The sequence below is a fragment of the Podarcis muralis genome, chromosome W (genome assembly GCF_964188315.1).
Source record: "Podarcis muralis chromosome W, rPodMur119.hap1.1, whole genome shotgun sequence".
In the NCBI taxonomy this organism is placed as follows: domain Eukaryota; kingdom Metazoa; phylum Chordata; class Lepidosauria; order Squamata; family Lacertidae; genus Podarcis; species Podarcis muralis.
The window spans coordinates 87,501-114,965 of record NC_135674.1 but is presented as its reverse complement, the minus strand read 5'-3'; the positions used below and the strand labels follow the sequence as shown (position 1 = coordinate 114,965).

At 48.2% G+C, this 27,465-nt stretch overlaps 1 protein-coding gene across 1 annotated transcript in view; it reads left to right on the top strand.

Annotated features, from left to right (window-relative positions):
• Positions 1–3,487: 3,487 nt before the first annotated feature.
• Positions 3,488–27,465, top strand: part of LOC144326465 (mRNA export factor GLE1-like) — a 47,848-nt gene continuing 23,870 nt past the window's right edge. Inside the window, exons 1-10 of the mRNA XM_077923008.1 lie at positions 3,488–3,610; positions 5,344–5,553; positions 8,256–8,369; positions 10,022–10,170; positions 17,186–17,246; positions 18,581–18,826; positions 19,942–20,185; positions 21,745–21,857; positions 25,002–25,071; positions 26,993–27,135. Coding sequence (XP_077779134.1) covers positions 3,509–3,610; positions 5,344–5,553; positions 8,256–8,369; positions 10,022–10,170; positions 17,186–17,246; positions 18,581–18,826; positions 19,942–20,185; positions 21,745–21,857; positions 25,002–25,071; positions 26,993–27,135 — 1,452 coding nt within the window. The 5' untranslated portion in view covers positions 3,488–3,508. The remainder of the gene's footprint in view (positions 3,611–5,343; positions 5,554–8,255; positions 8,370–10,021; positions 10,171–17,185; positions 17,247–18,580; positions 18,827–19,941; positions 20,186–21,744; positions 21,858–25,001; positions 25,072–26,992; positions 27,136–27,465) is intronic.

Genomic DNA, 27,465 nt, shown 5'->3' with positions numbered 1-27,465 from the left:
TCTCTTTTGCAACATTTGCAAATGCAATCATCATAAGTTTGCAAATGCAATAATTTCAATAGCATTTTCATTGCTTTTTTTTGCAATGTTTGCAAATGCAATAGTTTGATATTATTGATGCAATTGATATTATTGATATTATTGCATTTGCAAACTTATTATGATTGCATTTGCAAACTGAAAATTATTGCATTTGCAAACTGAAAATGATTGCATTTGCAAGCTGAAAATGATTGCATTTGCCAAATGATTGCATTTGCAAACTTTGCAACAAAAAACAAGGAAGATGCAATTGAAATAATTGCATTTGCAAACTTATGATGATTGCATTTGCAAACTTATGATGATTGCATTTGCAAACTGAAAATGATTGCATTTGCAAACTGAAAATGATTGCATTTGCAAACTGACAATTATTGCATTTGCAAACTGACAATTATTGCATTTGCCAAATGATTGCATTTGCAAACGTTGCAACCAAAAGCAAGGAAGATGCAATGGAAATTATTGCATTTGCAAACTTATTTTTATTGCATTTGCCAAATGATTGTATTTGCCAAATTATTGCATTTCAAACTTTGCAACAAACAGCAAGGAAGATGCAATGGAAATAATTGCATTTGCAAACTTATTATGCATTTGCAAACTTTTTTTATTGCATTTGCAAACTAAAAATGATTGCATTTGCAAACTTTGCAAAAAAGCAAGGAGGATGCAATTGAAATAATTGCATTTGCAAACTTATGATGATTGCATTTGCAAACTGACAATTATTGCATTTGCAAACTTATTATTATTGCATATGCAAACGTTGCAAAAAAAGCAAGGAAGATGCAATTGAAATAATTGCATTTGCAAACTGACAATTATTGCACTTGCAGACTTAAAATTATTGCATCTGCAAACTGAAAACTATTGCATTTGCCAAAGTATTGCATTTGCAAACTTTGCGACAAACAGCAAGGAAGATGCAATGGAAATAATTGCATTTGCAAACTTATGATTATTGCATTTGCAAACTGAAAATTATTGCATTTGCTAACTTTGCAAAAAAAAAGCAAGGAAGATGCAATGGAAATTATTGCATTTGCAAACTTATTATGCATTTGCAAACTTATTTTTATTGCATTTGCAAACTTTGCAACAAACAGCAAGGAAGATGTAATTGAAATTATTGCATTTGCAAACTTTGCAAAAAAAAAGGAAGGAAGTTGCAATTGAAATTATTGCATTTGCAAACTTATTATGATTGCATTTTCAAACTGAAAATTATTGTATTTGCAAACTGAAAATTATTGCGGGAAAGCAGTCCGGGTCACTCATTGGAAGAACGACCTGTCACTCACCGTCATAGGCGGGCCTCCCCTTCCCGCTTAAGACGAAAAAGAAACTTCCCGCCCTCTCATTGGCCTAACGGCCTGTCACTCACCGTCATAGGCGGGCCTCCCCTTCCCCTTAAGACGAAAAAAGAAGCTTCCCGCCCTCTCATTGGCCTAACGGCCTGTCACTCAACATCATAGGCGGGCCTCCCCGTTCCCCTAACGACGACAAGAAGCATCCCGCCTGTTCATTGGCCAGCGCGGCTGTCATTCAACGTCATAGGCGGGCCTCCCCTTCCCCTTTAAGACGAAAAAGAAACTTCCCGCCCTCTCATTGGCCTAACGGCCTGTCACTCAACATCATAGGCGGGCCTCCCCGTTCCCCTAACGACGACAAGAAGCATCCCGCCTGTTCATTGGCCAGCGCGGCTGTCACTCAACATCATAGGCGGGCCTCCCCTTCCCCTAACGACGAGAAGAAGCATCCCGCCTGTTCATTGGCCAGCGCGGCTGTCACTCAACGTCATAGGCCGGCCTCCCCTTCCCGCCTAAAACGAAAAAGAAGCTTCCCGCCCTCTCATTGGCCTGGCGGCCTGTCACTCAACGTCATAGGCGGGCCCTGCTGCCACTTGGACTGGCTCTAACCCGTTCATAGGCCAAACGGCCTGTCAGTCAGCGCGGGGCGGGGTCTCTCCGACGCGGGAAAGCCGCTCGGCCCTCTCATAGGCCAAGCGGGCTGTCACTCAACGTCATAGCCGGGCCTCCCCTTCCCTTTTAACGACGACATAAAGTATGCCGCCCGTTCATAGGCCGCTTCGCCAATGAGGGAAAACAGTCCCGCCCTCTCATTGGTCGAGTGCGGCTGTCATTCAACATCGGGCGGGGCCTCGGGGTGGCGGGAAAAGAATACCGCCCGCTCATAGGCCGGACGGCCTGCCAGTGAGCGCGGGGCGGGGTCTCTCAGACGCGGGAAAGCCGTTCGGCCCTCTCATAGGCCGGACGGCCTGTCACTCGACGTCGCAGGCGGGCCTCACCCTCCCGCTATGGGCGACAAGGAGCAGGCCGCGCGTTCATAGGCCTGCGCGGCTGTCAATCAGCCTTGGGCGGGGTCTCGCCGATGAGGGAAAGCAGTCCGGGTCGCTCATAGGCCCAACCGGCTGTCCTTCAACGTCATAGGCGGGCCTCACCTTCCCGCTCTCGACGGGAAGAAGCAGTCCTGCCCCTCTCATAGGCCGACCGGCCCGCCACTCCGCCTTGCGCCCGCCTCCGGACGCTTCTCATTGGCTGCAAGCTCCGCCGCTTCCGGCCCGGCGTCGCGGTTGCCTAAGGAAACGCGGCCTAGTCGTTCTTCGGGCCTTTTCCGAGCCCGCCTATGCCCATGAGTGACAGCCCCTTCGGCCTATGAGAGGGCGGGACTGCCCGTCGCTCCCGCCTCCCGGCGCTTCTCATTGGCTGTCGCCTAGGAAACGCGGCCTAGTCGCGCTTCGGGCCTTTTTCCCGTCCGGCCTCTGCCCTTGAGGGACAGCCCCTTTGGCCTATGACTGCCCGTCACTCCGCCTTTCTCCCTCCTCCGGCCGCTTCTCATTGGCTGTCGCCTAGGAAACGCGGCCTGGTCGTGCTTTCGGCCTTTTTCCCATCCGGCCTCTGCCCTTGAGTGACAGCGCCTTTGGCCTATGACTGCCCGTCCCTCCGCCTCCCGCCCGCTTCTCATTGGCTCTCGCCTAGGAAACGCGGCCTAGTCGTGCTTAGGGTCTTTTTCCCATCCGGCCTCTGCCCTTGAGTGACAGCCCTTTGGGCCTATGACTGCCCGTCACTCCGCCTTGCTCCCTCCTCCGGCCGCTCCTCATTGGCTGTCGCCTAGGAAACGCGGCCTAGTCGGGCTTCGGGCCTTTTTCGAGAGGAAAGCGAGGGCCCTCCTGTATCCTTGAGTGACAGCCCGTTCCGCCTATCAGAGGGCGGGACTGCCCGTCCCTCCGCCTCCCGCCCGCTTCTCATTGGCTGTCGCCTAGGAAACGCGGCCTAGTCTGGCTTTGGGCCTTTTTCCCATCCGCCCTCTGAGTGACAGCCCCTTTGGCCTATGACTGCCCGTCCCTCCCCCTTGCTCCCTCCTCCGGGCGCTTCTCATTGGCTGTCGCCTAGGAAACGCGGCCTAGTCGTTTTTCGGGCCGTTTCCGAAGCCTCGGAGCGGCATGGAGTCGCAGCGGCTCCGCGGGCCGGCGCTGGCGGCGCTGCGGGCCAGCGGGAAGGGGCGGCTGCGCTACGGGCCGGACTGGAGCGCCGAGCTGGGCGAGGTGAGGAAAAAATATCTTCCCCTCAGGAATTGAATGGAAATGAATGGGGAGCCTAATCGATCGGATTGATTGGGAATCGATCGATCGGCTCCCGCCCCTCCCCCCTCAGTGAAGGAGGGACCAAGGGGCTTGTTTGGCTGATGATGATGATGATGATGATGATTATTAACCTGGTTGGTTTCTATTATTATTACTATTAATACTATTATTATTATTTTTATAGACATTCACCTTGTTGCCTTCTATTATTATTATTATTATTATTATTATTATTATTATTATTATTATTATTATTCACCTTGTTGCCTTCTATTATTATTATTATTATTATTATTATTATTCACCTTGTTGCCTTCTATTATTATTATTATTATTATTATTATTATTATTATTATTATTATTCACCTTGTTGCCTTCTATTATTATTATTATTATTATTATTATTATTATTATTATTATTATTATTATTATTCACCTTGTTGCCTTCTATTATTATTATTATTATTATTATTATTATTATTATTATTATTATTCACCTTGTTGCCTTCTATTATTATTATTATTATTATTATTATTCACCTTATTGCCTTCTATTATTATTATTATTATTATTATTATTATTATTATTATTCACCTTGTTGCCTTCTATTATTATTATTATTATTATTCACCTTGTTGCCTTCTATTATTATTATATTATTATTAATATTATTATTATTATTATTCACCTTGTTGGCTTTATTATTATTATTATTAATATTATTATTAATATTATTATTATTATTCACCTTGTTGGCTTTATTATTATTATTATTGTTATTATTATAGACACCTTGTTGGTTTCTATTATTATTATTACTATTAATACTATTATTATTATTTTTATAGACATTCACCTTGTTGGCTTTATTATTATTATTATTATTATTATCACTATTATTATTATCATTATTATTATTATTATTATAGATGCTCACCTTCTTGGTTTCTATTATTATTATTACTATTAATACTATTATTATTATTATTATTATTATTATTATTATTATTATTATAGACATTCACCTTGTTGGCTTTTATTATTATCATTATTATTATTATTATTATTATAGATGCTCACCTTGTTGGTTTCTATTATTATTATTATTATTATTATTATTATTATTATGAGAGACACTCACCTTGTTGGCTTTTATTCTTATTCTTATTCTTATTCCGATTATTATGATGAAAGACACTCACCTTGTTGGTTTCTATTAATACCATTAATACTATTATTATTATTATTATTATTATGAAAGACCTTGTTGGCTTCTATTATTATTACTGACACTCACCTTGTTGGCTATTATTATTATTATTATTATTATTATTATTATTATTAGACACTCACCTTGTTGGTTTCTATTATTACTATTATTATTATTGGTCTTCTTATTCTTCTTATTATTGACACTCTTCAAGGACCTTGTTGATTTCTACTACTATTATGACTATTATTATTATTATGATGACTATTATGATGACTATTATTATTATTATTACTATCATTATTACTATTATTATTATTACTATTACTATTATTAATATTACTATTATTACTATTACTATTATTATTATTATTATTATTATTATTATTATTATTATTATTAAAAGCACCAAACAGCTTGCTTCTTATCATTATTAATATTACTATTATTATTATTATTACCCTTAATTCCTCTCGCCCCCAGGACATCTTGGAAGCCCACCGCTCCCCCCCCTTGCTCTCCCCCCAGGCGGGATGGATCCTGGGCCGGATCGGCCAATCCCCTCGCCAGGAGGAGGCGGAGACGCCGGAGGGCTCGGCCCGGGGGGAGGCGGCCCTCCCCGAAGCCCCGCCCCCCGGAGCGTCGCCGGGCCGAGGCCCCGCCCCCCGGGCGGAAGGGGCGGGGGTCGCGCAGGTAAGGCCCCCCCCCTGTGGGGGGTGGGGGGTGGGCTGTCCTGGTCTCCTATCCTATCCTTGTCTCCTATCGTATGGTATCCTATCCTCCTATCCTATCCTTGTTTCCTATCCTATCCTATCCTATCCTTCTGTCCTATCCTTCTATCGTATCCTATCCTTGTCTCCTATCCTGGTATCCTATCCCACCCTATCCTATCCTGGTTTCCTATCCTAGCCTTCTGTCCTATGGTATCCTATCCTCCTATCCTATCCTTGTCTCCTATCCTATCCTAACCTTCTGTCCTATCCTTCTATCGTATCCTTGTCTTCTATCCTGGTATCCTATCCTATCCTATCCTGTCCTTGTCTCCTATCCTGGTTTCCTATCCTATCTCTGTCCTATTGTATCCTATCCTATCCTATCCTATCCTATCCTACCCTATTCTTGTCTCTTATCCTTGTTTCCTATCCTCCTATCCTATCCTATCCTATCCTATCCTATCCTATCCTATCCTCCTATCCTATCCTTGTTTCCTATCCTATCCTATCCTTCTATCCTATCGTATCGTATCCTATCCTCCTATCCTATCCTATCCTATCCTATCATCATATCCTATCCTTCTATCGTATCCTATCCTCCTATCCTATCCTTGTCTCCTATCCTGGTTTCCTATCCTATCCTCCTATCCTATCCTATCCTATCCTATCCTATCCTCTCCTTGTCTCCTATCCTATCCTATCCTATCCTATCCTATCCTATCCTATCCTACCCTCCTATCCTATCCTTGTCTCCTATCCTGTCCTCCTATCCTATTCTCCTGTCCTATCCTGGTTTCCTATCCTATCTCTGTCCTATCCTATCCTATCCTACCCTATTCTTGTCTCTTATCCTTGTTTCCTATCCTATCCTCCTATCCTTTCCTATCCTATCCTATCCTATCCTATCCTATCCTATCCTTGCTTCCTATCCTATCTCTGTCCTATTGTATCCTATTGTTTCCTATCCTCTCCACCTATCCTATCCTGGTTTCCTTTCCTTCTATCCTCTGGTATCCTATCCTCCTATCCTATCCTTGTCTCCTATCTTATCCTATCCTTCTGTCCTATCCTATCCTTGTTTCCTATCCTATCCTTTTCTCCTCTCCTCTCCTATCCTATCCTATCCTTGTCTCCTACCCTATCCTCCTATCCTATCCTATCCTTGTTTCCTATCCTATCCTTCTGTCCAATCGTATCCTAACCTCCTATCCTATCCTTGACTCCCATCCTGGTTTCCTATTCTATCATACCCTCCTATCCTATCTTTGTTTCCTATTCTATCCTCCTATCCTATCCTTGTCTCCTATCCTGGTTTTGTAGCCTATCCTATCCTCTCCTCTCCTCTCATCTCCTATCCTATCCTATCCTCCTATCCTATCCTGTCCAATGCTATCCTATCCTCCTGTCCAGTCGTATCCTAACATCCTATCCTCTCCTTGTCTCCTATCCTATCCTATCCTATCCTATCCTCCTATCCTATCCTTGTCTCCTATCCTATACTATCCTATCCTATCCTCCTATCCTATCCTTGTCTCCTATCCTAGCCTATCCTATCCTATCCTCCTATCCTATCCTTGTCTCCTATCCTATCCTATCCTATCCTCCTATCCTATCCTTGTCTCCTATCCTATCCTCTCATCTCTTATCCTATCCTCCTATCCTGTCCAATGCTATCCTATCCTATCTTTCTGTCCTATCTTTCTATCCAATACAAACCTATCCTATCCTCCTGTCCAGTCGTATCCTAACATCCTATCCTATCCTATCCTCCTATCCTATCCTATCCTATCCTATCCTTGTCTCCTATCCTATCCTATCCTATCCTCCTATCCAATCCTATCCTATCCTCCTATCCTATCCTTGTCTCCTATCCTATCTTTCTGTCCTATCTTTCTATCCAATACAAACCTATCCTATCCTCCTGTCCAGTCGTATCCTAACATCATATCCTATCCTTGTCTCCTTTCCTATCCTTTCCTCCTATCCTATCCTCCTATCCTATCCTTGTCTCTTATCCTATCCTTGTCTCCCATCCTCCTATCCTATCCTGGTCTCCTATCCTATCCTATCCTCCTATCCTATCCTCCTGTCCAGTCGTATCCTAACATCCTATCCTATCCTATCCTATCCTCCTATCCTATCCTATCCTATCCTTGTCTCCTATCCTATCCTATCCTATCCTATCCTATCCTCCTATCCTATCCTTGTCTCCTATCCTATCTTTCTGTCCTATCTTTCTATCCAATACAATCCTATCCTATCCTCCTGTCCAGTCGTATCCTAACATCCTATCCTATCCTTGTCTCCTGTCCTATCCTCCTATCCTATCCTTGTCTCCTATCCTATCCTTCTATCCTATCCTGTCCAATGCTATCCTATCCTCCTGTCCAGTCGTATCCTAACATCCTATCCTATCCTCGTCTCCTACCCTATCCTTTCTTCCTATCCTATCCTATCCTTGTTCCCTATCCTATCCTTCTATCCTAACATCCTATCCTATCCTTGTCTCCTTGTTTCCTATCCTATCCTATCCTATCCTCCTATCCTATCCTTGTCTCCTATCCTATCCTATCCTATCCTATCCTTGTCTCCTATCCTACCCTCCTGTCAATCAAACCGCTGCCCCGTATCCTGAGCCTCCACCCTCCTCTCACCCGATCCCTCTCTCTCTCGATCCCTCAGCGCCCCGAGAAGCGGAGGGATCCGCCCAGCGAGCCGGAAGCCCCCGCCCCCAAGGGCCCCGGGATCGAGGGGATCCTGCGCCTCTACGACCGGATCCGGGCGGCGGAGGGCGAGGTGAGGGGATCTCCCGGGATCGGGGGATCTTGCGGGGGGAGGAAGGGCGGGAGGAGGCGGAGAGGGTGGAGGTTGGGGTCCCTCAAAAGATCTCCAGCAGATCACCAGAGATCTCCAGGTGTTGGTGGGAGGAAGGGTTGAAGGATCTGGAGAAGGATATGGAGATCCTCCAAGATCTCCGGTGTTCCTGGGGAGGAAGGAGCTGGTGATCCACCAAAGATCTGGAGATCTTGCGGGGGAGGAAGGGTGGGAGGAGCTGGAGATCTTGCGGGGGAGGAAGGAGGTGGAGATCTGCCAAAGATCTGGAGATCTTGCGGGGGAGGAAGGGTGGGAGGAGGCGGAGAGGGTGGAGGTTGGGGGTCCCTCAAAAGATCTCCACCAGATCACCAAAGATCTCCAGGTGTTTGGGGGAGGAAGGGTTGAAGGATCTGGAGAAGGATATGGAGATCCTCCAAGATCTCCGGTGTTCCTGGGGAGGAAGGAGCTGGTGATCCACCAAAGATCTGGAGATCTTGCGGGGGAGAAAGGGTGGGAGGAGCTGGAGATCCACCAAAGATCTGGAGATCTTCCTGGGGAGGAAGGAGGTGGAGATCCTCCAAAGATCTGGGGATTTTGCGGGGGAGGAAGGGTGGGAGGAGGTGGAGGGGTTGGTTGTCCCTCCAAAGATCTCCAGATCTTCCTGGTGAGGAACGGTTGAAGGATCTGGAGATCCTCCAGGTCTTCTCCACCTGGTGGCCACCAAAACATGCCTTCTCCTCGGTCCTCCTCCAGATCTTCCTCTTGAGGATCCCTTGGAGGATCTGGAGATCTTTGGAGGATCCTAAAACATCTCCGGATCGTCCTCTTGAGGATCCCTTGGAGGATCTGGAGATCTTTGGAGGATCCTCCAAACATCTCCAGATCTTCCTCCTGAGGAACCCTTGAAGGATCTGGAGATCTTTGGAGGATCCCTCAACATTTCCAGACCTTGAGGATCCCTTGGAGGGCCTGGAGATCTCAGGAGATCCTCCAAACACCTCCAGGTCTTCCTCTTGAGGATCTCTTGGAGGATCTGGACATATTCCTCTTGAGGATCTCCTGGAGGATCTGGAGATCCCGTGTCCTCCAGCTCTTCTCCCCCGGCGGCCACCCCAACCTAGTCTTCCCCTCGGTCCTCCTCCCCCAGGAGGATCTGCGCCGCCGCCAGGAGATCCAGGATCTGGCCTGCCGGGCAGCCTGGGGACCATCCTCCAAACATCTCCAGATCTTCCTCTTGAGGAACCCTTGAAGGATCTGGAGATCTTTGAAGGATCCTCCAAACATCCTCAATAGGAAGATCTAGAGAGGATCTCTTGGAGGATCTGCAGACCTTGGGAGGATCCCTCAACATCTGCAGGTCTTCCTCTTGAGGATCTCTTGGAGGATCCTCCAAACCTCTCCAGATCTTCCTCTTGAGGAACCCTCGAAGGATCTGGAGGTCTTTGGAGGATCCCTCAACATCTCCAGATCTTGAGGATCTCTTGGAGGGTCTGGAGATCTCAGGAGGATCCTCCAAGCACCTCCAGGTCTTCCTCTTGAGGCTCTCCTGGAGGATCTGGAGATCCCGGGTCCTCCAGCTCTCCTCCCCCGGCGGCCACCCCAACCTAGTCCTCCCCTCGGTCCTCCTCCCCCAGGAGGATCTGCGGCGGCGCCAGGAGATCCAGGATCTGGCCAGCCGGGCGGCCTATGGACAATCCTGGGAGCTGCTGAAGCGCTTTGACGAGATGAGGGAGCTGAAGTCCCACCAGGAGTGGCAGGATCTCCGGCAGGAAGTGGAGAGGAGGTGAGACAGGAAGTGGGCGGGGTTCTTTTCCTGTTGGGGGGAAGGGAGGAAAGGAAGGAAGAAGGAAAGAAGGAAGGAAGGAGAAGGAAAGGAAGGGAGGGAGGGGAGGGAGGAAGTGAAAAGAAGGGAGGGAGGGGAGGGAGGAAGGGAAGAAGGAAGGAAGGAAGGAAGGAGGGAGAAGGAAGGAAGGAAAAGGAGGGAGGGAGGGAAGGAAGGAAGGAAGGAAAGGGAAAAGAAGGAAGGGAGGGACAAAGAAAGGGAAAGGAAAGGGAGGGAGGGAGGAAAGAAGGAAAAGGAGGGAGGGAGGAGGGAAGGAAATGCAAGACGGAAGGAAGGGAGGAAGGAAAGGAAGGAAAGGGAAGAAGGAAAGAAAGAAGGAAGGAAAAGGAAAGGGAAAAGAAGGAAGGGAGGGATGAAGGAAAGGAAAGGAAGGAAGGAAAGGAAACACAAGAAGGAAAGAAGGAAGGAATGGAAAGAAGGAAGTGAAAAGGGAGGGCAGGGAGGATGGAAGGAAGGAAGGAAGGGAATGCAAGAAGGAAGGAAAGAAATTCAAGAAGAAAGGAAGGGAAACGAAAAAAAGGAAGGGGAAGAAGGAAGGGGAGGGAGGGAGGGAGGAAGGGAAGGGAAAGGAAAGGAAGTCCTATGGACAATCCTGGGAGCTGCTGAAGCGCTTTGACGAGATGAGGGAGCTGAAGTCCCACCAGGAGTGGCAGGATCTCCGGCAGGAAGTGGAGAGGAGGTGAGACAGGAAGTGGGCGGGGGGTTTCCTGTTGGGGGGGAAGGGAGGAAAGGAAGGAGGAAGGGAGGGAAGAAGGGAGGGAGGGAGGAAGGAAGCTGAGGAGGAAGGAAGGAAAGGAAGGAAGGAAGCTGAGGAGCAAGGAAGGAAGGAAGGAAAGGAAAGAAGGAAGGAAGGAAGTGAAAAGAAGGGAGGGGAGGGAGGGAGGAAGGAAATGCAAGAACGAAGGAAAGGAAAGAAGGAAGGAAGGAAGTGAAAAGAAGGGAGGGGAGGGAGGGAGGAAGGGAGGAAGGAAGGAAGGGATGAAGGAAGGAAAGAAGGAAGGAAGGAAGCTGAGAAGGAAGGAAGGATGGAAGGAAGGAAGGAAGCTGAGGAGGAAAGGAAGGAAGGAAGGAAGCTGAGGAGCAAGGAAGGAAAGAAGGAAGCTGAGGAGCAAGGAAGGAAGGAAATGCAAGAAGGAAGGAAAGAAGGAAGGAAGGAAGTGAAAAGGGAGGGGAGGGAGGAATGAAGGAAGGAAGGAAGGAAGGGGAAGGAAGGGATGAAGGAAGGAAAGAAGGAAGGAAGGAAGCTGAGGAGCAAGGAAGGAAAGAAGGAAAGAAGGAAGCTGAGGAGCAAGGAAGGAAGGAAGGAAATGCAAGAAGGAAGGAAAGGAAAGAAGGAAGGAAAAGGAAAGGGAAAAGAAGGAAGGAAATGCAAGAAGGAAGGAAGGAAAAGGAAAGGAAGTCCTATGGACAATCCTGGGAGCTGCTGAAGCGCTTTGACGAGATGAGGGAGCTGAAGTCCCACCAGGAGTGGCAGGACCTCCGGCAGGAAGTGGAGAGGAGGTGAGACAGGAAGTGGGCGGGGGATTTTCCTGTTGGGGGGAAGGGAGGGAGGGAAGGAAGGAAGAAGGAAGGAAGGAAGGAAGGAAGGAAGGAAGTGAAAAGGGAGGGGAGGGAGGAAGGAAGGAAGGAAGGAAGGGAAGGAGAATGAAGGAAGGAAAGAAGGAAGGAAGGAAGCTGAGGAGCAAGGAAGGAAAGAAGGAAGGAAGCAAGCTGAGGAGCAAGGAAGGAAGGAAGGTAGGAAATGCAAGAAAGAAGGAAAGGAAAAAGAAGGAAGGAAGTGAAAAGAAGGGAGGGGAGGGAGGAAGGAAGGAAGGGGAATGAAGGGATGAAGGAAGGAAGGAGAAGGAAGGAAGGAAGCTGAGGAGCAAGGAAGGAAGGAAATGCAAGAAAGAAGGAAAGGAAAAAGAAGGAAGGAAGTGAAAAGAAGGGAGGGGAGGGAGGGAGGAAGGAAGGAAGGAAGGGGAAGGAAGGGAAGAAGGAAGGAAGGAGAAGGAAGGAAGGGAAGGGGAAGGAAGGGATGAAGGAAGGAAAGAAGGAAGGAAGGAAGCTGAGGAGCAAGGAAGGAAGGAAGGAAGCTGAGGAGGAAGGAAGGAAAGAAGGAAGGAAGGAAGCTGAGGAGCAAGGAAGGAAGGAAGGAATAGCAAAAAGGAAGAAAAGGAAGGAAGGAAGGAAGGAAACGCAAGGCGGAAGGAAGGAATGGAAAGAAGGAAGTGAAAAGAAGGGAGGAAAGGAAGGAAGGAAGGAAAAGGAAAGGGAAAAGAAGGAAGGGGAGGGAGGGAGGAAGGAAGGAAGGAAGGAAGTCCTATGGACAATCCTGGGAGCTGCTGAAGCGCTTTGACGAGATGAGGGAGCTGAAGTCCCACCAGGAGTGGCAGGACCTCCGGCAGGAAGTGGAGAGGAGGTGAGACAGGAAGTGGGCGGGGGATTTTCCTGTTGGGGGGAAGGGAGGGAGGGAAGGAAGGAAGAAGGAAGGAAGGAAGGAAGGAAGGAAGGAAGTGAAAAGGGAGGGGAGGGAGGAAGGAAGGAAGGAAGGAAGGGAAGGAGAATGAAGGAAGGAAAGAAGGAAGGAAGGAAGCTGAGGAGCAAGGAAGGAAAGAAGGAAGGAAGCAAGCTGAGGAGCAAGGAAGGAAGGAAGGTAGGAAATGCAAGAAAGAAGGAAAGGAAAAAGAAGGAAGGAAGTGAAAAGAAGGGAGGGGAGGGAGGAAGGAAGGAAGGGGAATGAAGGGATGAAGGAAGGAAGGAGAAGGAAGGAAGGAAGCTGAGGAGCAAGGAAGGAAGGAAATGCAAGAAAGAAGGAAAGGAAAAAGAAGGAAGGAAGTGAAAAGAAGGGAGGGGAGGGAGGGAGGAAGGAAGGAAGGAAGGGGAAGGAAGGGAAGAAGGAAGGAAGGAGAAGGAAGGAAGGGAAGGGGAAGGAAGGGATGAAGGAAGGAAAGAAGGAAGGAAGGAAGCTGAGGAGCAAGGAAGGAAGGAAGGAAGCTGAGGAGGAAGGAAGGAAAGAAGGAAGGAAGGAAGCTGAGGAGCAAGGAAGGAAGGAAGGAATAGCAAAAAGGAAGAAAAGGAAGGAAGGAAGGAAGGAAACGCAAGGCGGAAGGAAGGAATGGAAAGAAGGAAGTGAAAAGAAGGGAGGAAAGGAAGGAAGGAAGGAAAAGGAAAGGGAAAAGAAGGAAGGGGAGGGAGGGAGGAAGGAAGGAAGGAAGGAAGTCCTATGGACAATCCTGGGAGCTGCTGAAGCGCTTTGACGAGATGAGGGAGGTGAAGTCCCACCAGGAGTGGCAGGACCTCCGACAGGAAGTGGAGAGGAGGTGAGACAGGAAGTGGGCGGGGTTCTTTTCCTGTTGGGGGGGAAGGGAGGGAGGAAAGGAAGAAGGAAGGAAGGAAGGAAGGAAGGAAGGAAGTGAAAAGGGAGGGGAGGGAGGAAGGAAGGAAGGAAGGAAGGGAAGGAGAATGAAGGAAGGAAAGAAGGAAGGAAGGAAGCTGAGGAGCAAGGAAGGAAGGAAGGAAGGAAGCCGAGGAGGAAGGAAGGAAAGAAGGAAGGAAGGAAGGAAGCTGAGGAGCAAGGAAGGAAAGAAGGAAGGAAGGAAGCTGAGGAGCAAGGAAGGAAGGAAGGAAATGCAAGAAGGAAGGAAAGGAAAGAAGGAAGGAAGTGAAAAGAAGGGAGGGGAGGAAGGAAGGAAGGAAAGGAAAGGAAAGAAGGAAGGAAGGATGGAAGGAAGGAAATGCAAGAAGGAAGGAAAAGGAAAGGGAAAAGAAGGAAGGGGAGGGAGGGAAGGGAGGAAGGAAGGAAGGAAAGAAGGAAGGAAGGAAGGAAGGAGGGAGGGAGGGAAGGAAGGAAGGAGGAGGGAAGAAGGGAGGAAGTCCTATGGACAATCCTGGGAGCTGCTGAAGCGCTTTGACGAGATGAGGGAGCTGAAGTCCCACCAGGAGTGGCAGGACCTCCGACAGGAAGTGGAGAGGAGGTGAGACAGGAAGTGGGCGGGTTTAAGGAAGAAGGAAAGAAGGAAGTGAAAAGAAGGGAGGGAGGAAGGAACGAAGGAAGGAAGGAAAGGGAGGAAGGAAGCAGAGAAGGAAGGGATGAAGGAAGGAAGGAGGGAAGGAGGAAGGAAGGGAAAGGAAAAGAAGAAAAGGGAAGGGAAGAAGGAAGGGAGGAATGGAAGGAAGGAAGGAAATGCAAGAAGGAATAAAAGAAAAGGAAAGGGAAAAGAAGGAAGGAGGGAAAGGAAAGGAAGAAAGGAAGGGGAGGGAGGAAGGAAGGAAGGAAGGAAGCAAATGCAAGAAGGAATGCAAGAAGGAAGGGATGTAGGAAGGAAGGAAGGAAATGCAAGAAGGAAGGAAAGAAGGAAGTGAAAAAAAGGGAGGGAGGGAAGGGAGGAAGGAAAGGAAGGAAGGACGGAAAGAAGGACAGAAGGAAGGAAACACAAGAAGGAAGGAAAGGAAAGAAGGAAGTGAAAAGAAGGGAGGGAAGGGAGGAAGGAAGGAAGGAAGGAAATGCAAGAAGGAAAGGAAGGAAGGAATGAAGGAAGTCCTATGGACAATCCTGGGAGCTGCTGAAGCGCTTTGACGAGATGAGGGAGGTGAAGTCCCTCCAGGAGTGGCAGGACCTCCGGCAGGAAGTGGAGAGGAGGTGAGACAGGAAGTGGGCGGGGGATTTTCCTGTTGGGAAGGGAGGAAAGGAAGGAAGAAGGAAAGAAGGAAGGAGAAGGAAAGGAAGGGAGGGAGGGAAGTGAGGGAGGGAGGGAAGGAAGGAAGGAAGGAAGGAGAAGGAAGGAAGGGAAGAAGGAAGGAAGGAAGGAAGGAGGGAGAAGGAAGGAAGGAAGGAAAAGGAGGGAGGGAGGAAGGCGGGAAGGAAAGGGAAGAAGGAAGGATGGAAGGGAGGGAAGGAAGGAAAGGAAGGAAGGAAGTGAAAAGGGAGGGGAGGGAGGGAAGGAAGGAAGGGATGAAGGAAGTGAAAAGGAAGGAGGGAGGGAGGGAGGAAGGAAGGAAAAGGAGGGAGGAAGGAAATGCAAGGCGGAAGGAAAGGAAGGAAAGGGAAGAAGGAAGGAAGTGAAAAGAAGGGAGGGAGGGAAGGAAGGAAGGAAGGAAAGGGAAAAGAAGGAAGGGAGGGACAAAGAAAGGGAAAGGAAAGGGAGGGAGGAAGGAAAGAAGGAAAAGGAGGGAGGGAGGAGGGAAGGAAATGCAAGACGGGAGGAAGGAAGGAAGGAAGGAAAGGAAGGAAAGGGAAGAAGGAAAGAAAGAAGGAAGGAAAAGGAAAGGGAAAAGAAGGAAGGGAGGGACGAAGGAAAGGAAAGGAAGGAAGGAAGGAAGGAAGGAAACACAAGGAAAGAAGGAAGGAATGGAAAGAAGGAAGGAAAGAAATTCAAGAAGAAAGGAAGGGAAACAAAAAAAAGGAAAGGGAAGAAGGAAGGGGAGGGAGGGAGGAAGGGAAGGGAAAGGGAAGGAAGTCCTATGGACAATCCTGGGAGCTGCTTTGACGAGATGAGGGAGCTGAAGTCCCACCAGGAGTGGCAGGATCTCCGACAGGAAGTGGAGAGGAGGTGAGACAGGAAGTGGGCGGGTTTAAGGAAGAAGGAAAGAAGGAAGTGAAAACAAGGGAGGGAGGAAGGAAAGAAGGAAGGAAGGAAGGGGAAGAAGGAAGCGGAGAAGGAAGGGATGAAGGAAGGAAGGAGGGAAGGAGGAAGGAAGGGAAAGGAAAAGAAGAAAAGGGAAGGGAAGAAGGAAGGGAGGAATGGAAGGAAGGAAGGAAGGAAGGAAATGCAAGAAGGAATAAAAGAAAAGGAAAGGGAAAAGAGGGAAGGAGGGAAAGGAAAGGAAGAAAGGAAGGGGAGGGAGGAAGGAAGGAAGGAAGGAAGGAAGGAAGGAAGCAAATGCAAGAAGGAATGCAAGAAGGAAGGGATGTAGGAAGGAAGGAAGGAAATGCAAGAAGGAAGGAAAGAAGGAAGTGAAAAAAAGGGAGGGAGGGAAGGGAGGAAGGAAAGGAAGGAAGGAAGGAAGGAAAGAAGGACAGAAGGAAGGAAAGGACAGAAGGAAGGAAATGCAAGAAGGAAGGAAGGAAAAAGAAAGGGAAAAGAAGGAAGGGGAGGGAGGGAGGGAGGAAGGAAGGAAGGAAGGAGGGAAAGGAAAGGGAAGGAAGTCCTATGGACAATCCTGGGAGCTGCTTTGACGAGATGAGGGAGCTGAAGTCCCACCAGGAGTGGCAGGACCTCCGGCAGGAAGTGGAGAGGAGGTGAGACAGGAAGTGGGCGGGTTCTTTTCCTGTTGGGGGGGAAGGGAGGAAAGGAGGAAGGAGGGAAGGGAAGAAGGAAGGAAGGAAGGAAGAAGAAGGAAGGGAAGGGGAAGGAAGGAAGGAAGTGAAAAGAAGGGAGGGTGGGGAGGGAGGGAGGGAAGGAAGGAACGAAGGGAAGGAAGGGAGAAGGAAAAGTAAAGGGAAAAGAAGGAAGGGAAGGGAGGGAGGGAAAGGAAGGAAGGAAGGGGAAGGAAGGGATGAAGGAAGGGAGAAGGAAGGAAGCTGAGGAGCAAGGAAGGAAGGAAGGAAGCTGAGGAGAAAGGAAAGAAGGAAGCTGAGGAACAAGGAAGGAAGGAAGGAAGGAAGGAAATGCAAGAAGGAAGGAAAGGAAAGAAGGAAGGAAGGAAACACAAGGTGGAAGGAAGGAAGGAATGGAAAGAAGGAAGTGAAAAGAAGGGAAGGAAAGAAGGAAGGTAGGTAGGAAGGAAGGAAGGAAGGAAAGGGAAAGGGAAAAGAAGGGAGGGAGGAGGAAAGGAAGGAAGACCAAAAGGAAGGAAAGGGAAAGGAAGGAAGAAAAGGAAGGATCCCACCAGGAGTGGCAGGATCTCCGGCAGGAAGTGGAGAGGAGGTGAGACCGGAAGTACCTGGTTTCCTGGACGGTTCTTTAATAATAATAATAATAATAATAATAATAATAATAATAATAATATTTTGATTTTTTCCGGTATTTCCCAGCTCCAAAGAAGCCCAAGGCCAGCAGGAGAAGCTGAAGGAGGAGCACCAGCGCCGGGCCAAGGTGGGGGGCGGGACAGGAAGCTTGAGGGGCGGGACAGGAAGCTTGAGGGGCGGGACAGGAAGCTGAGGGATTCCGGGGTTTCCGGGGGGCGGGAAAGGCCTGGCCCCGCCTCTCCTTCCCAGACTGCACCTCCTCTCCCACCTTGACTCCTCCTCCTTCCTTCCTTCCCTCCCTCCCTCCCTCTATCCCTCTCTGACTCCGCCTCCTCTCCCTCCCCTCTCTCTCTCCCTCCTTCCTTCTCTCCTCCTTCTCCTCTCTCCTTCCTCCCTCCCTCCCTCCTTCTTTCCCTCCCTCCTTCCTCCTTTCCTCCCTCCTTCCTCCCTCCCTCCCTCCCTCCTTCTTTCCCTCCTTCCCTCCCTACCTCCCTCTCTCCTCCCTCTTTTCCCTCCCCTCTCTCCCTCCCTCCTTCTTTCCCTCCCTCCTTCCTTCTCCTCCCTCCTCCCTCCCTCCCTCCCTCCTTCTTTCCCTCCCTCCTTCCTTCTTTCCTCCCTCCTTCCTCCCTCCCTCTTTCCCTCCTTCCCTCCCTACCTCCCTCTCTCCTCCCTCCTCTCCCTCCCCTCTCCCTCCCTCCTTCTTTCCCTCCTTCCTTCTCTCCTCCCTCCTTCCTCCCTCCCTCCCTCCCCTCCCTCCCTCCTTCCCTCCCTCCCTCCTTCCTTCTTTCCTCCCTCCTTCCTCCCTCCCTCCCTCCTTCTTTCCCTCCTTCCCTCCCTACCTCCCTCTCTCCTCCCTCTTTTCCCTCCCCTCTCTCCCTCCCTCCTTCTTTCCCTCCCTCCTTCCTTCTCCTCCCTCCTTCCTCCCTCCCTCCCTCCTTCTTTCCTCCCTCCTTCCTCCCTCCTTCTTTCCCTCCTTCCCTCCCTACCTCCCTCTCTCCTCCCTCTTTTCCCTCCCCTCTCTCCCTCCCTCCTTCTTTCCCTCCCTCCTTCCTTCTCCTCCCTCCTTCCTCCCTCCCTCCCTCCTTCTTTCCCTCCCTCCTTCCTTCTTTCCTCCCTCCTTCCTCCCTCCCTCTTTCCCTCCCTACCTCCCTCTCTCCTCCCTCCTCTCCCTCCCCTCTCCCTCCCTCCTTCTTTCCCTCCTTCCTTCTCTCCTACTTCCTTCCTCCCTCCCTCCCTCCCTCCCCTCTCTCCCTCCCTCCTTCCTTCCCTCCCTCCTTCCCTCCTACCTCCCTCCCTCCACCTCCTTTCCCTCCTTCCTTCCTTCCTTCCCTCCCTCCCTCCCTCCTTCCCTCCCTCCTTCCCTCCCTCCCTCCTTCCCTCCCTCTTTCCTTCCTCCCTCCCTCCCTCCCTCCTCTCCTTCCCATGACTCCGCCTCCCTCACTAACTCCTCCCCCTCTCCAGCTCCTCAGCCGCAAGCTGCGGGAAGCGGAGCAGCGCCGCCTCCGGCAGGAAGAGGCGGAGCTCCAGCGGCGGGAGGCGGGCCAAGAGCGGCTCCGCCGCCTCTACGCCGCCCAGGAAGAGCTCCTGCAGGCCAACCGGGGGCTCGGGTTCGAGGCCGGCCAGGGAGGCCCCGCCTACGCCCCCTACGCCGAGCGCGGGAACCGGATCTGCGGGGAGCTGTCGGCCCTGGTGCGGACGGCCAGCGAGGTGAGTGCGGCCGGGGCAACTTCCTTCCTTCCTTCCTTCCTTCCTTCCTTCCCCTTTCTTCCTTTCCCTTTCTTTCCTTTTTGCATTTCCTTCCTTCCTTCCTTCTTTCCTTCCTTCCATCCCCTTTCCTTCCTTCTTGCATTTCCTTCCTTCCTTCCTTCCCCTTTCCTTCCTTCTTGCATTTCCTTCCTTCCTTCCCCTTTCCTTCCTTCTTGCATTTCCTTCCTTCTTTCCTTCCTTCCTTCCTTCCTTCCTTTTCCTTTCCTTCTTTTCCCTTCCCTTCCTTCCCCTTCCTTTCATTTCCCTTCCTTCTTCCTTTCCTTCTCTCACTGTCTCTCCTTTCTTCCTTCCTTCCTTCCTTCCTTCCCTCCCTCCCTCCCTCCCTCCCTCCCTCCCTCCCTTGCCTTCCTCTTTTCACTTCCTTCTTCCCATCCCTTCCTTCTTGTCTTTTCTGCCTTCTTCCTTTCCCCTTCCTTCCTTCCTTCCTTCCTTCCCCTTCCTTCCTTCCTTTCTTCCTTTCCCTTTCCTTCCTTCTTGCATTTTCACTCTCCCTCCCTTCTTCTTCCTTCCTTCCTTCCTTCCTTCCTTCCTTCCTTCCTTCCTTCCTTCCTTCCTTCCTTCCTTCTTGCGTTTCCTTCCTTCCATTCATCCATCCGTCTTGCATTTCCTTCCTTCCTTCCTCCCTTCCCTTTCCTTCCTCCCTTCCTTCCTTTCCTCCCTCCTCCCCTTCTTTTCACTTCCTTCCTTCCTTCTTTCCTTCCTTCTCCCTTCCTTTCCCTTTCTTTCTTTCTTGCATTTCCTTCTTTCCTTCCTTTCCCTTTCCTTCCACCATCCCTTCCCTTCCTTCTTTTCACTTCTTTCCTTCCTTTTCCTCCCTCCCTCCCTCCCCTTCCTTCCCTCCCTCCCCCCTCCCTCCCTTCCTTCCTTCCTTCCCTTCCTCCTTTTCCCTTCCTTCCTTCTTTTCACTTCCTTCTTTCCTTCCTTCCTCCTTTTCCTTTCCTTCATTCCTTTCCTTCCTCCCTCCCTCCCTTCTTTCCTTCCTTCTTCCCTTTACTTCCTTCCCTCCTCCCTTCCTTCCTCCTTTTCACTTCCTTCTTCCTCCCTCCCTTCCCCAGAGAGGATTCCCCGATCCCGCCGACCTCACTTCCGCCGACCAGGCCCTCCTGGAAATGCGGAATCTCCTTTCCGGCTTGCGGGAAGAGATCTCCCTCGCCGCCCAACGCAGGAAGCAGGAAGAGGAAGCGGAAAAAGCGGCGGCGGCCGAGAAGGCGGAAAACGAGAAAAACGAGAAAACGGCCAGCAGCCAGGATCCGGAAAAAGCTCCGGTCCCGGAAAGTTCCGGAAAGCTCCGGAAAAACGGTGAGTTTCAGTGAAATATATGGAAATAAATATAAATATAAATATAATCTATATTCTGTATGTAAATATAATCTATATTTAAATTTTATATTTTATATATATGTATTATATACATGTATTTATATTTTCTATATAAATATAATCTCTATTTTTTAAAAATTTATATTTTATATATGTAGTATATATAGATGTATTTATATTTTATATATAAATATAATCTATATTTTTTGAATTTTCTATCATATATGTATTATATACATGGATTTATATTTTATATATAAATATAAGTTATATTTATATTTATATTTAAATATAATTATTCGCCTTTGTAATCCCAGAATAAATGGAGATCGTTTTCAGTGAGATATATCGAAATAAATGCAAATATAAATATAAATGTCATTTATTTCAAATGGAGATCATTTTCAGTTAAACATATTAAATATATTAAATATATTAAATACATTAAATAGATTAAAATAAATGGAGATCGTTCTCAGTGAAATATATGGAAATAAATGCAAATATAAATATAAATGTCATTTATTTCAAATGGAGATCATTTTCAGTTAAACATATTAAATATATTAAATATATTAAATACATTAAATAGATTAAAATAAATGGAGATCGTTCTCAGTGAAATATATGGAAATAAATGCAAATATAAATCTAAATGAATGTCATTTATTTCAAATGGAGATCATTTTCAGCTAAATATATTAAATATATATTAAATAGATTAATTACATTAAATAGATTAAAATAAATGGAGATCGTTCTCAGTGAAATATATGGAAATAAATGCAAATATAAATCTAAATGAATGTCATTTATTTCAAATGGAGATCATTTTCAGCTAAATATATTAAATATATATTAAATAGATTAATTACATTAAATATATTAAAATAAATGGAGATCGTTCTCAGTGAAATATATGGAAATAAATGCAAATATAAATATAAATGAATGTCATTTATTTCAAACGGAGATCATTTTCAGCTAAATATATTAAATATATATTAAATAGATTAATTACATTAAATATATTAAAATAAATGGAGATCGTTTTCAGTTAAATATCTCAAAGTAAATGCAAATATAAATACAAATGAATGTCATTTATTTCAAATGGAGATCATTTTCAGCTAAATATATTAAATATATATTAAATAGATTAATTACATTAAATATATTAACATAAATGGAGATCGTTCTCAGTGAAATATATGGAAATAAATGCAAATATAAATATAAATGAATGTCATTTATTTCAAACGGAGATCATTATCAGTGAAATATATTAAATATATTAAATTTATTAAATTTATTAAATATATTAAAATAAATGGAGATCATTTTCAGTGAAATATATGGAAATAAATGCAGATATAAATATAAAGGAATGTCATTTATTTCAAACGGAGATCATTTTCAGTTAAATAGATTAAATAGATTAAATACATTAAATATATTAAAACAAATGGAGATCATTTTCAGTGAAATATATGGAAATAAATGCAAATCTAAACGCAAATGGATCGTCTTTTTTTTAGGGCTCCAGCTCAAGTCCGACGAAAAGACCCTCCAGTGGTACCAGCAGCTCCAGGACCAGTTGGACCAGTGTGTGGATTCCTTTGCCGGCCTGGCCAATAGCAAGGACCGCCAGGTTAGCCCCTCCCCCAGCCTTGGGGGATCGTTCGCCGGATCCCCGGGCGGTTTCCTGGATCCCTGGGCGGTTTGCGGGATCCCCGTATGAGTCCCCGGATCCTTTGACGAGTCCCTGGGTCTTAGGTTGATTCCCCGGGTCCTCGGATGATTCACGGGATCCCCGGACGAGTCTCCGGATCTTCGGATGATTCCCCGGATCCCCGTATGAGTCCCTGGATCCCTCTAGGATTCCCCAGATCCTCAGATGGATCCCCGGATCCTCAGATGATTCCCTGGATCCCTGGATAAGTCCCAGGATCCTTCTATGATGCCCCAGATCCTCAGATGGATCCCTGGATCCTCAGACGATTCCCCGGATCCCCGTATGAGTCCCTGGATCCCTCTAGGATTCCCCAGATCCTCAGATGGATCCTCGGCTGATTCCCCAGATCCCCGTATGAGTCCCTGGATCCCTCTAGGATTCCCCAGATCCTCAGATGGATCCCCGGATCCTCAGATGATTCCCCAGATCCCTATATGAGTCCCTGGATCCCCGTACAAGTCCCCGGATCCTCGGATGATTCACAGGATCCCTGGACAAGTCCCCGGATGCTTGGATGGTTCCCCAGTTCCCCGTATGAGTCCCTGGATCCCTCTAGGATTCCCCAGATCCTCAGATGGATCCCCGGATCCTCAGATGATTCCCCAGATCCCTGTATGAGTCCCTGGATCCTTTGAGGAGTTCCCTGGATCCCCGGACGAGTCTCCGGATCTTCAGATGATTCCCTGGATCCCCGGACTAGTCTCCGGACCCTCGGATGATTCCCCAGATCCCTGTATGAGTCCCCGGATCCTTTGAGGAGTCCCTGGATCTTAGGTTGATTCCTCAGATGATTCACGGGATCCCTGGACGAGTCTCCAGATTCTCGGATGATTCCCCAGATCCCTGTATGAGTCCCTGGATCCCTCTAGGATTCCCCAGATCCTCAGATGGATCCTGGATCCTCGTGTGATTCCCCGGATCCCCGTATGAGTCCCTGGATCCTCGGACGGTTTCCCATATCCCTCTACGATTCCCCTGATCCTTTGAGGAGTCCCTGGATCCTTTTAGGAGTCCCTGGATCCCCTAGAAGTCCCTGGATCCCCAGACGAGTCTCCAGACCCTCAGATGATTCCCCAGATCCCTGTATGAGTCCCTGGATCCCTCTAGGATTCCCCAGATCCTCAGATGGATCCCCGGATCCTCAGATGATTCCCTGGATCCTTGGACGATTCCCCAGATCCCTGTACGAGTCCCAGGATCTCTCTATGATTCCCTGGATCCTCAGACGGTTTCCCATGTCCCTCTACGATTCCCCTGATCCTTTGAGGAGTCCCCGGATCCTTGGATGATTCCCTGGATCCCTGGACGGGTCCCAGGATCCTTCTATGATTCCCCAGATCCTCAGACGATTCCCCGGGTCCTAGGATGATTCTCCAGATCCCTGTACGAGTCCCTGGATCCCTCTACGATTCCCCAGATCCTTTTAGGAGTCCCTGGATCCCTCTACGATTCCCCAGATCCTTTTAGGAGTCTCTGGATCCTTGGATGGTTCCCTGGATCCTCGGATGATTCCTCGGATCCTCAGACGATTCCCCAGACCCATGTATGAATCCCTGGATCCCTCTGTGATTCCCCGGGTCCTTGGACAATTCCGCAGATCCCCGGACGAGTCCCTGGATCTTAGGATGACTCCCCGGATCCCTGGACGAGTGATTCCCTGGATCCTTGGACGATTCCCCGGATCCTTTTAGGAGTCCCTGGGTCATTGGACGGTTCCCCAGATCCCTGTATGAGTCCCTGGATCCCTCTATGATTCCTTGGATGCTCAGACAAGTCCCCGGATCCTCAAACCATTCCCCAGATCCTTTTATGAGTCCCCGGATCCCTCTATGATTCCCCCGGATCCTCGGGCGGTTTCCCAGATCCTTGGACGATTCCAAGGAGTTCCTGGATCCCCAGGGGATTCCCCCCGGATCCCTGGACGGTTTGCTGGATCCCTGTATGAGTCCCTGGATCCCTCTATGGTTCCCCGGATCCTCGGATGATTCCCTGGATCCCTGGATGAGTCTCTGGATCTTAGGATGATTCCCCGGATCCCTGGGTGAGTCCCTGGGTCTCTCTATGATTTCCCGGATACTTGGATGATTCCCCGGATCCTTTTAGGAGTCCCTGGATCCCCATACGAGTCCCTAGATCATTGGACGGTTTCCCAGATTCCTGTATGAGCCCCTGGATCCCTCTGTGATTCCCCGGATCCTCGGACAATTCCCCGGATCCCTGGACGAGTCCCCGGATCCTTCTACGACCCTCCAGATCCCTGTACAAATCCCTGGATCCTCAGACCATTCCCCCAGATCCTTGGACGATTCCCTGGATCCCTGTACAAGTCCCTGGATCCTGGGAAGATGCCCCAGATCCCCGTCCCTGGATCTTAGGATGATTCCCTGGATCCCTCTATGATTCCCCGGATCCCTCTATGATTCCCCAGATTCCCGTACGAGTCCCTGAATCCACGGACAATTCCCAGATCCCTGGACGAGTCCCTGGGTCCCTTTATGATTCCCCGGATCCCCGTACGAGTCCCGGGATCCTTGGACGATCCCCATAATCCTCAGACATACCCTGGATCCTCAGAGCATTCCCCAGATCCCCGTACGCTTCCCCAGATCCTCGGACCATTCACCAGATCCCTGTACGCTTCCCGAGATCCTCGGACCATTCACCAGATCCCTGTACGCTTCCCCAGATCCTTGGACCATTCACCAGATCCCCGTACGATTCCCCAGATCCTCAGACCATTCACCAGATCACTGTATGATTCCCCAGATCCTCAGACCATTCACCAGATCCCCGTACGATTCCCCAGATCCTCAGACCATTCACCAGATCCCCGTACAAGTCCCCAGATCCTCAGACAATTCCCAGATCTCCCTACAAGTCCCTGGATCCTCGGACGATCCCCCGGATCCCCGGATGAGTCCCTGGATCCCTCTACAATTCCCCGGATCCCTCTATGATTCCCCGGATCCCCAGACGAGTCCCCCGACCCGAATCCCGGGAACGGGAGGGAGGGAGATCCCAAAACGCCGGTGATCCTTTTCCTCTCCCCCCCCTTTCCAGGAAAAGAAGATCAAGATGGATCTCCAGAAAGCCGTCACCACTCCTGTCAGTCAAATCTCGACCAGAGCAGGTCAGCTGTTTCCTTTCTGACTTCCGACTTCCTTTTCCTCCACTTCCTCCTTCCTTTTCCTCCCTCCTTTTCCTCCACTTCCTCCTTCCTTTTCCTCCTTCCTTTTCCTCCACTTCCTCCTTCCTTTTCCTCCTTCCTTTTCCTCCACTTCCTCCTCCCTTTTCCTGTTTCCCAATTTTTCCTACACTTCTTCCTTTTCCAACTTCCCAATTTTCCTACACTTCCTCCTTCCTCTTCTTCCCAATGTTTCCTCCACTTCCTTTTCCAACTTCCCAATTTTTCTTCCACTTCTTCCTTTTCCTTCTTCCCAATATTTCCTCCACTTCTTTTTCTGACGTCCCAATTTTTCTTCCACTTCCTCCTCCCTTTCCCGACTTCCCAAATCTTCCTCCGCTTCTTTCCTCAATCCCTTTTTTCAACTTCCCCAGTCTTCCACTTCCTCTTCCTGTTTCCCCATTTCCCCTTCCTCTTCCACTTCCTCTAATTCCAATTTCCCCTCCAGGATCCCAGCTGAAGAAAACCTGTCCTTCACTTCCTCTTCCCTTTTTCCAACTTCCCCAATCTTCCACTTCCTGTTTCCCAACTTCCCGCTTCCTCTTCCTCCAGGATCCCAGCTGAAGGAGATCTTTGACAAGATCCATGCCTTACTCTCCGGGAAACCCGTCCGACCCTCCGCTTCCTCCTCCCTTTACCTTCTTCCTAATTTCCCCTCCACTTCCTCTTTCCATTTCCTGTTTCCCAACTTCCCGCTTCCTCTTCCTCCAGGATCCCAGCTGAAGGAGATCTTTGACAAGATCCACGCCTTACTCTCCGGGAAACCCGTCCGACCCTCCGCTTCTTCCTCCCTTTACCTTCTTAATTTCCCCTCCACTTCCTGCTTCCTTTCCCTCCACTTTCTCCTCCTTTTTCCTGTTTCATAATTTTTCCTCCGTTTTCTCCTTTTTCCGACTTCCGAAATCTTCTTCCACTTCCTCCCTTTTTCCAACTTCCCAATCTTCCACTTCCTTTTCCTGTTTCCCAATTTTCCCTCCACTTATTCCTTTTCCTGTTTCCCAAATCTTCCTCCCCTTCCTCCCTTAATCCCTTTTTCCAACTTCCCAAATCTTCCACTTCCTGTTTCCCAACTTCCCCTCCGCTTCCTTTTCCAACTTCCCAATGTTTCCTCCACTTCCTTTTCCGACTTCTCAAATCTTCCTCCACCTCCTCCTTTTTCCAACTTCCCAAATCTTCCTCAGTTTCCTCCCTTTTCCTTCTTCCCATTTCCCCCTCCACTTCCTTTTCCTGTTTTCCCACTTCCACTTCCTGTTTCCCAACTTCCTCTAATTCCTCCGCTTCCTCTTCCTCCAGGATCCCAGCTGAAGGAGATCTTTGACAAGATCCACGCCTTACTCTCCGGGAAACCCGTCCGACCCTCCGCTTCTTCCTCCCTTTACCTTCTTCTTAATTTCCCCTCCACTTCCTGCTTCCTTTCCCTCCACTTTCTCCTCCTTTTTCCTGTTTCATAATTTTTCCTCCGTTTTCTCCTTTTCCCGACTTCCGAAATCTTCTTCCACTTCCTCCCTTTTTCCAACTTCCCAATCTTCCACTTCCTTTTCCTGTTTCCCAATTTTCCCTCCACTTATTCCTTTTCCTGTTTCCCAAATCTTCCTCCCCTTCCTCCCTTAATCCCTTTTTCCAACTTCCCAAATCTTCCACTTCCTGTTTCCCAACTTCCCCTCCGCTTCCTTTTCCAACTTCCCAATGTTTCCTCCACTTCCTTTTCCGACTTCTCAAATCTTCCTCCACCTCCTCCTTTTTCCAACTTCCCAAATCTTCCTCAGTTTCCTCCCTTTTCCTTCTTCCCATTTCCCCCTCCACTTCCTTTTCCTGTTTCCCCACTTCCACTTCCTGTTTCCCAACTTCCCGCTTCCTCTTCCTCCAGGATCCCAGCTGAAGGAGATCTTTGACAAGATCCACGCCTTACTCTCCGGGAAACCCGTCCGATCCGGCGGGCAAAGCGTTTCCGTCGCTCTCCACCCGGAAGCCCTCAACTTTTCCTATTACAAACTGGCGGAAAAGTTCGTGGTAAGAGGATTTTTTGGGGAAATTTCCCCCCAATATTTCGATTTCCCCCGAATTTATTTGCAGAATTAAATTGAATGAAATTTGATTGAATTAAACTAAATTAAAAATTGAATTGAATTAAAAATTTAAATTGAATTAAAAATTTAATTGAATTAAAATTAAATTGAATTAAATTAAAAATTAAATTGAATTAAAAATTAAATTAAAGTAAAGTAAAGGAAATGAAAAATTAAACTAAATTAAAATAAGTTCAATTAAAGTAAATGAAATTAAAAATGAAATGAAATTCAAATATGAAATGAAATTATTAAAATAAATTAAAATAAATTG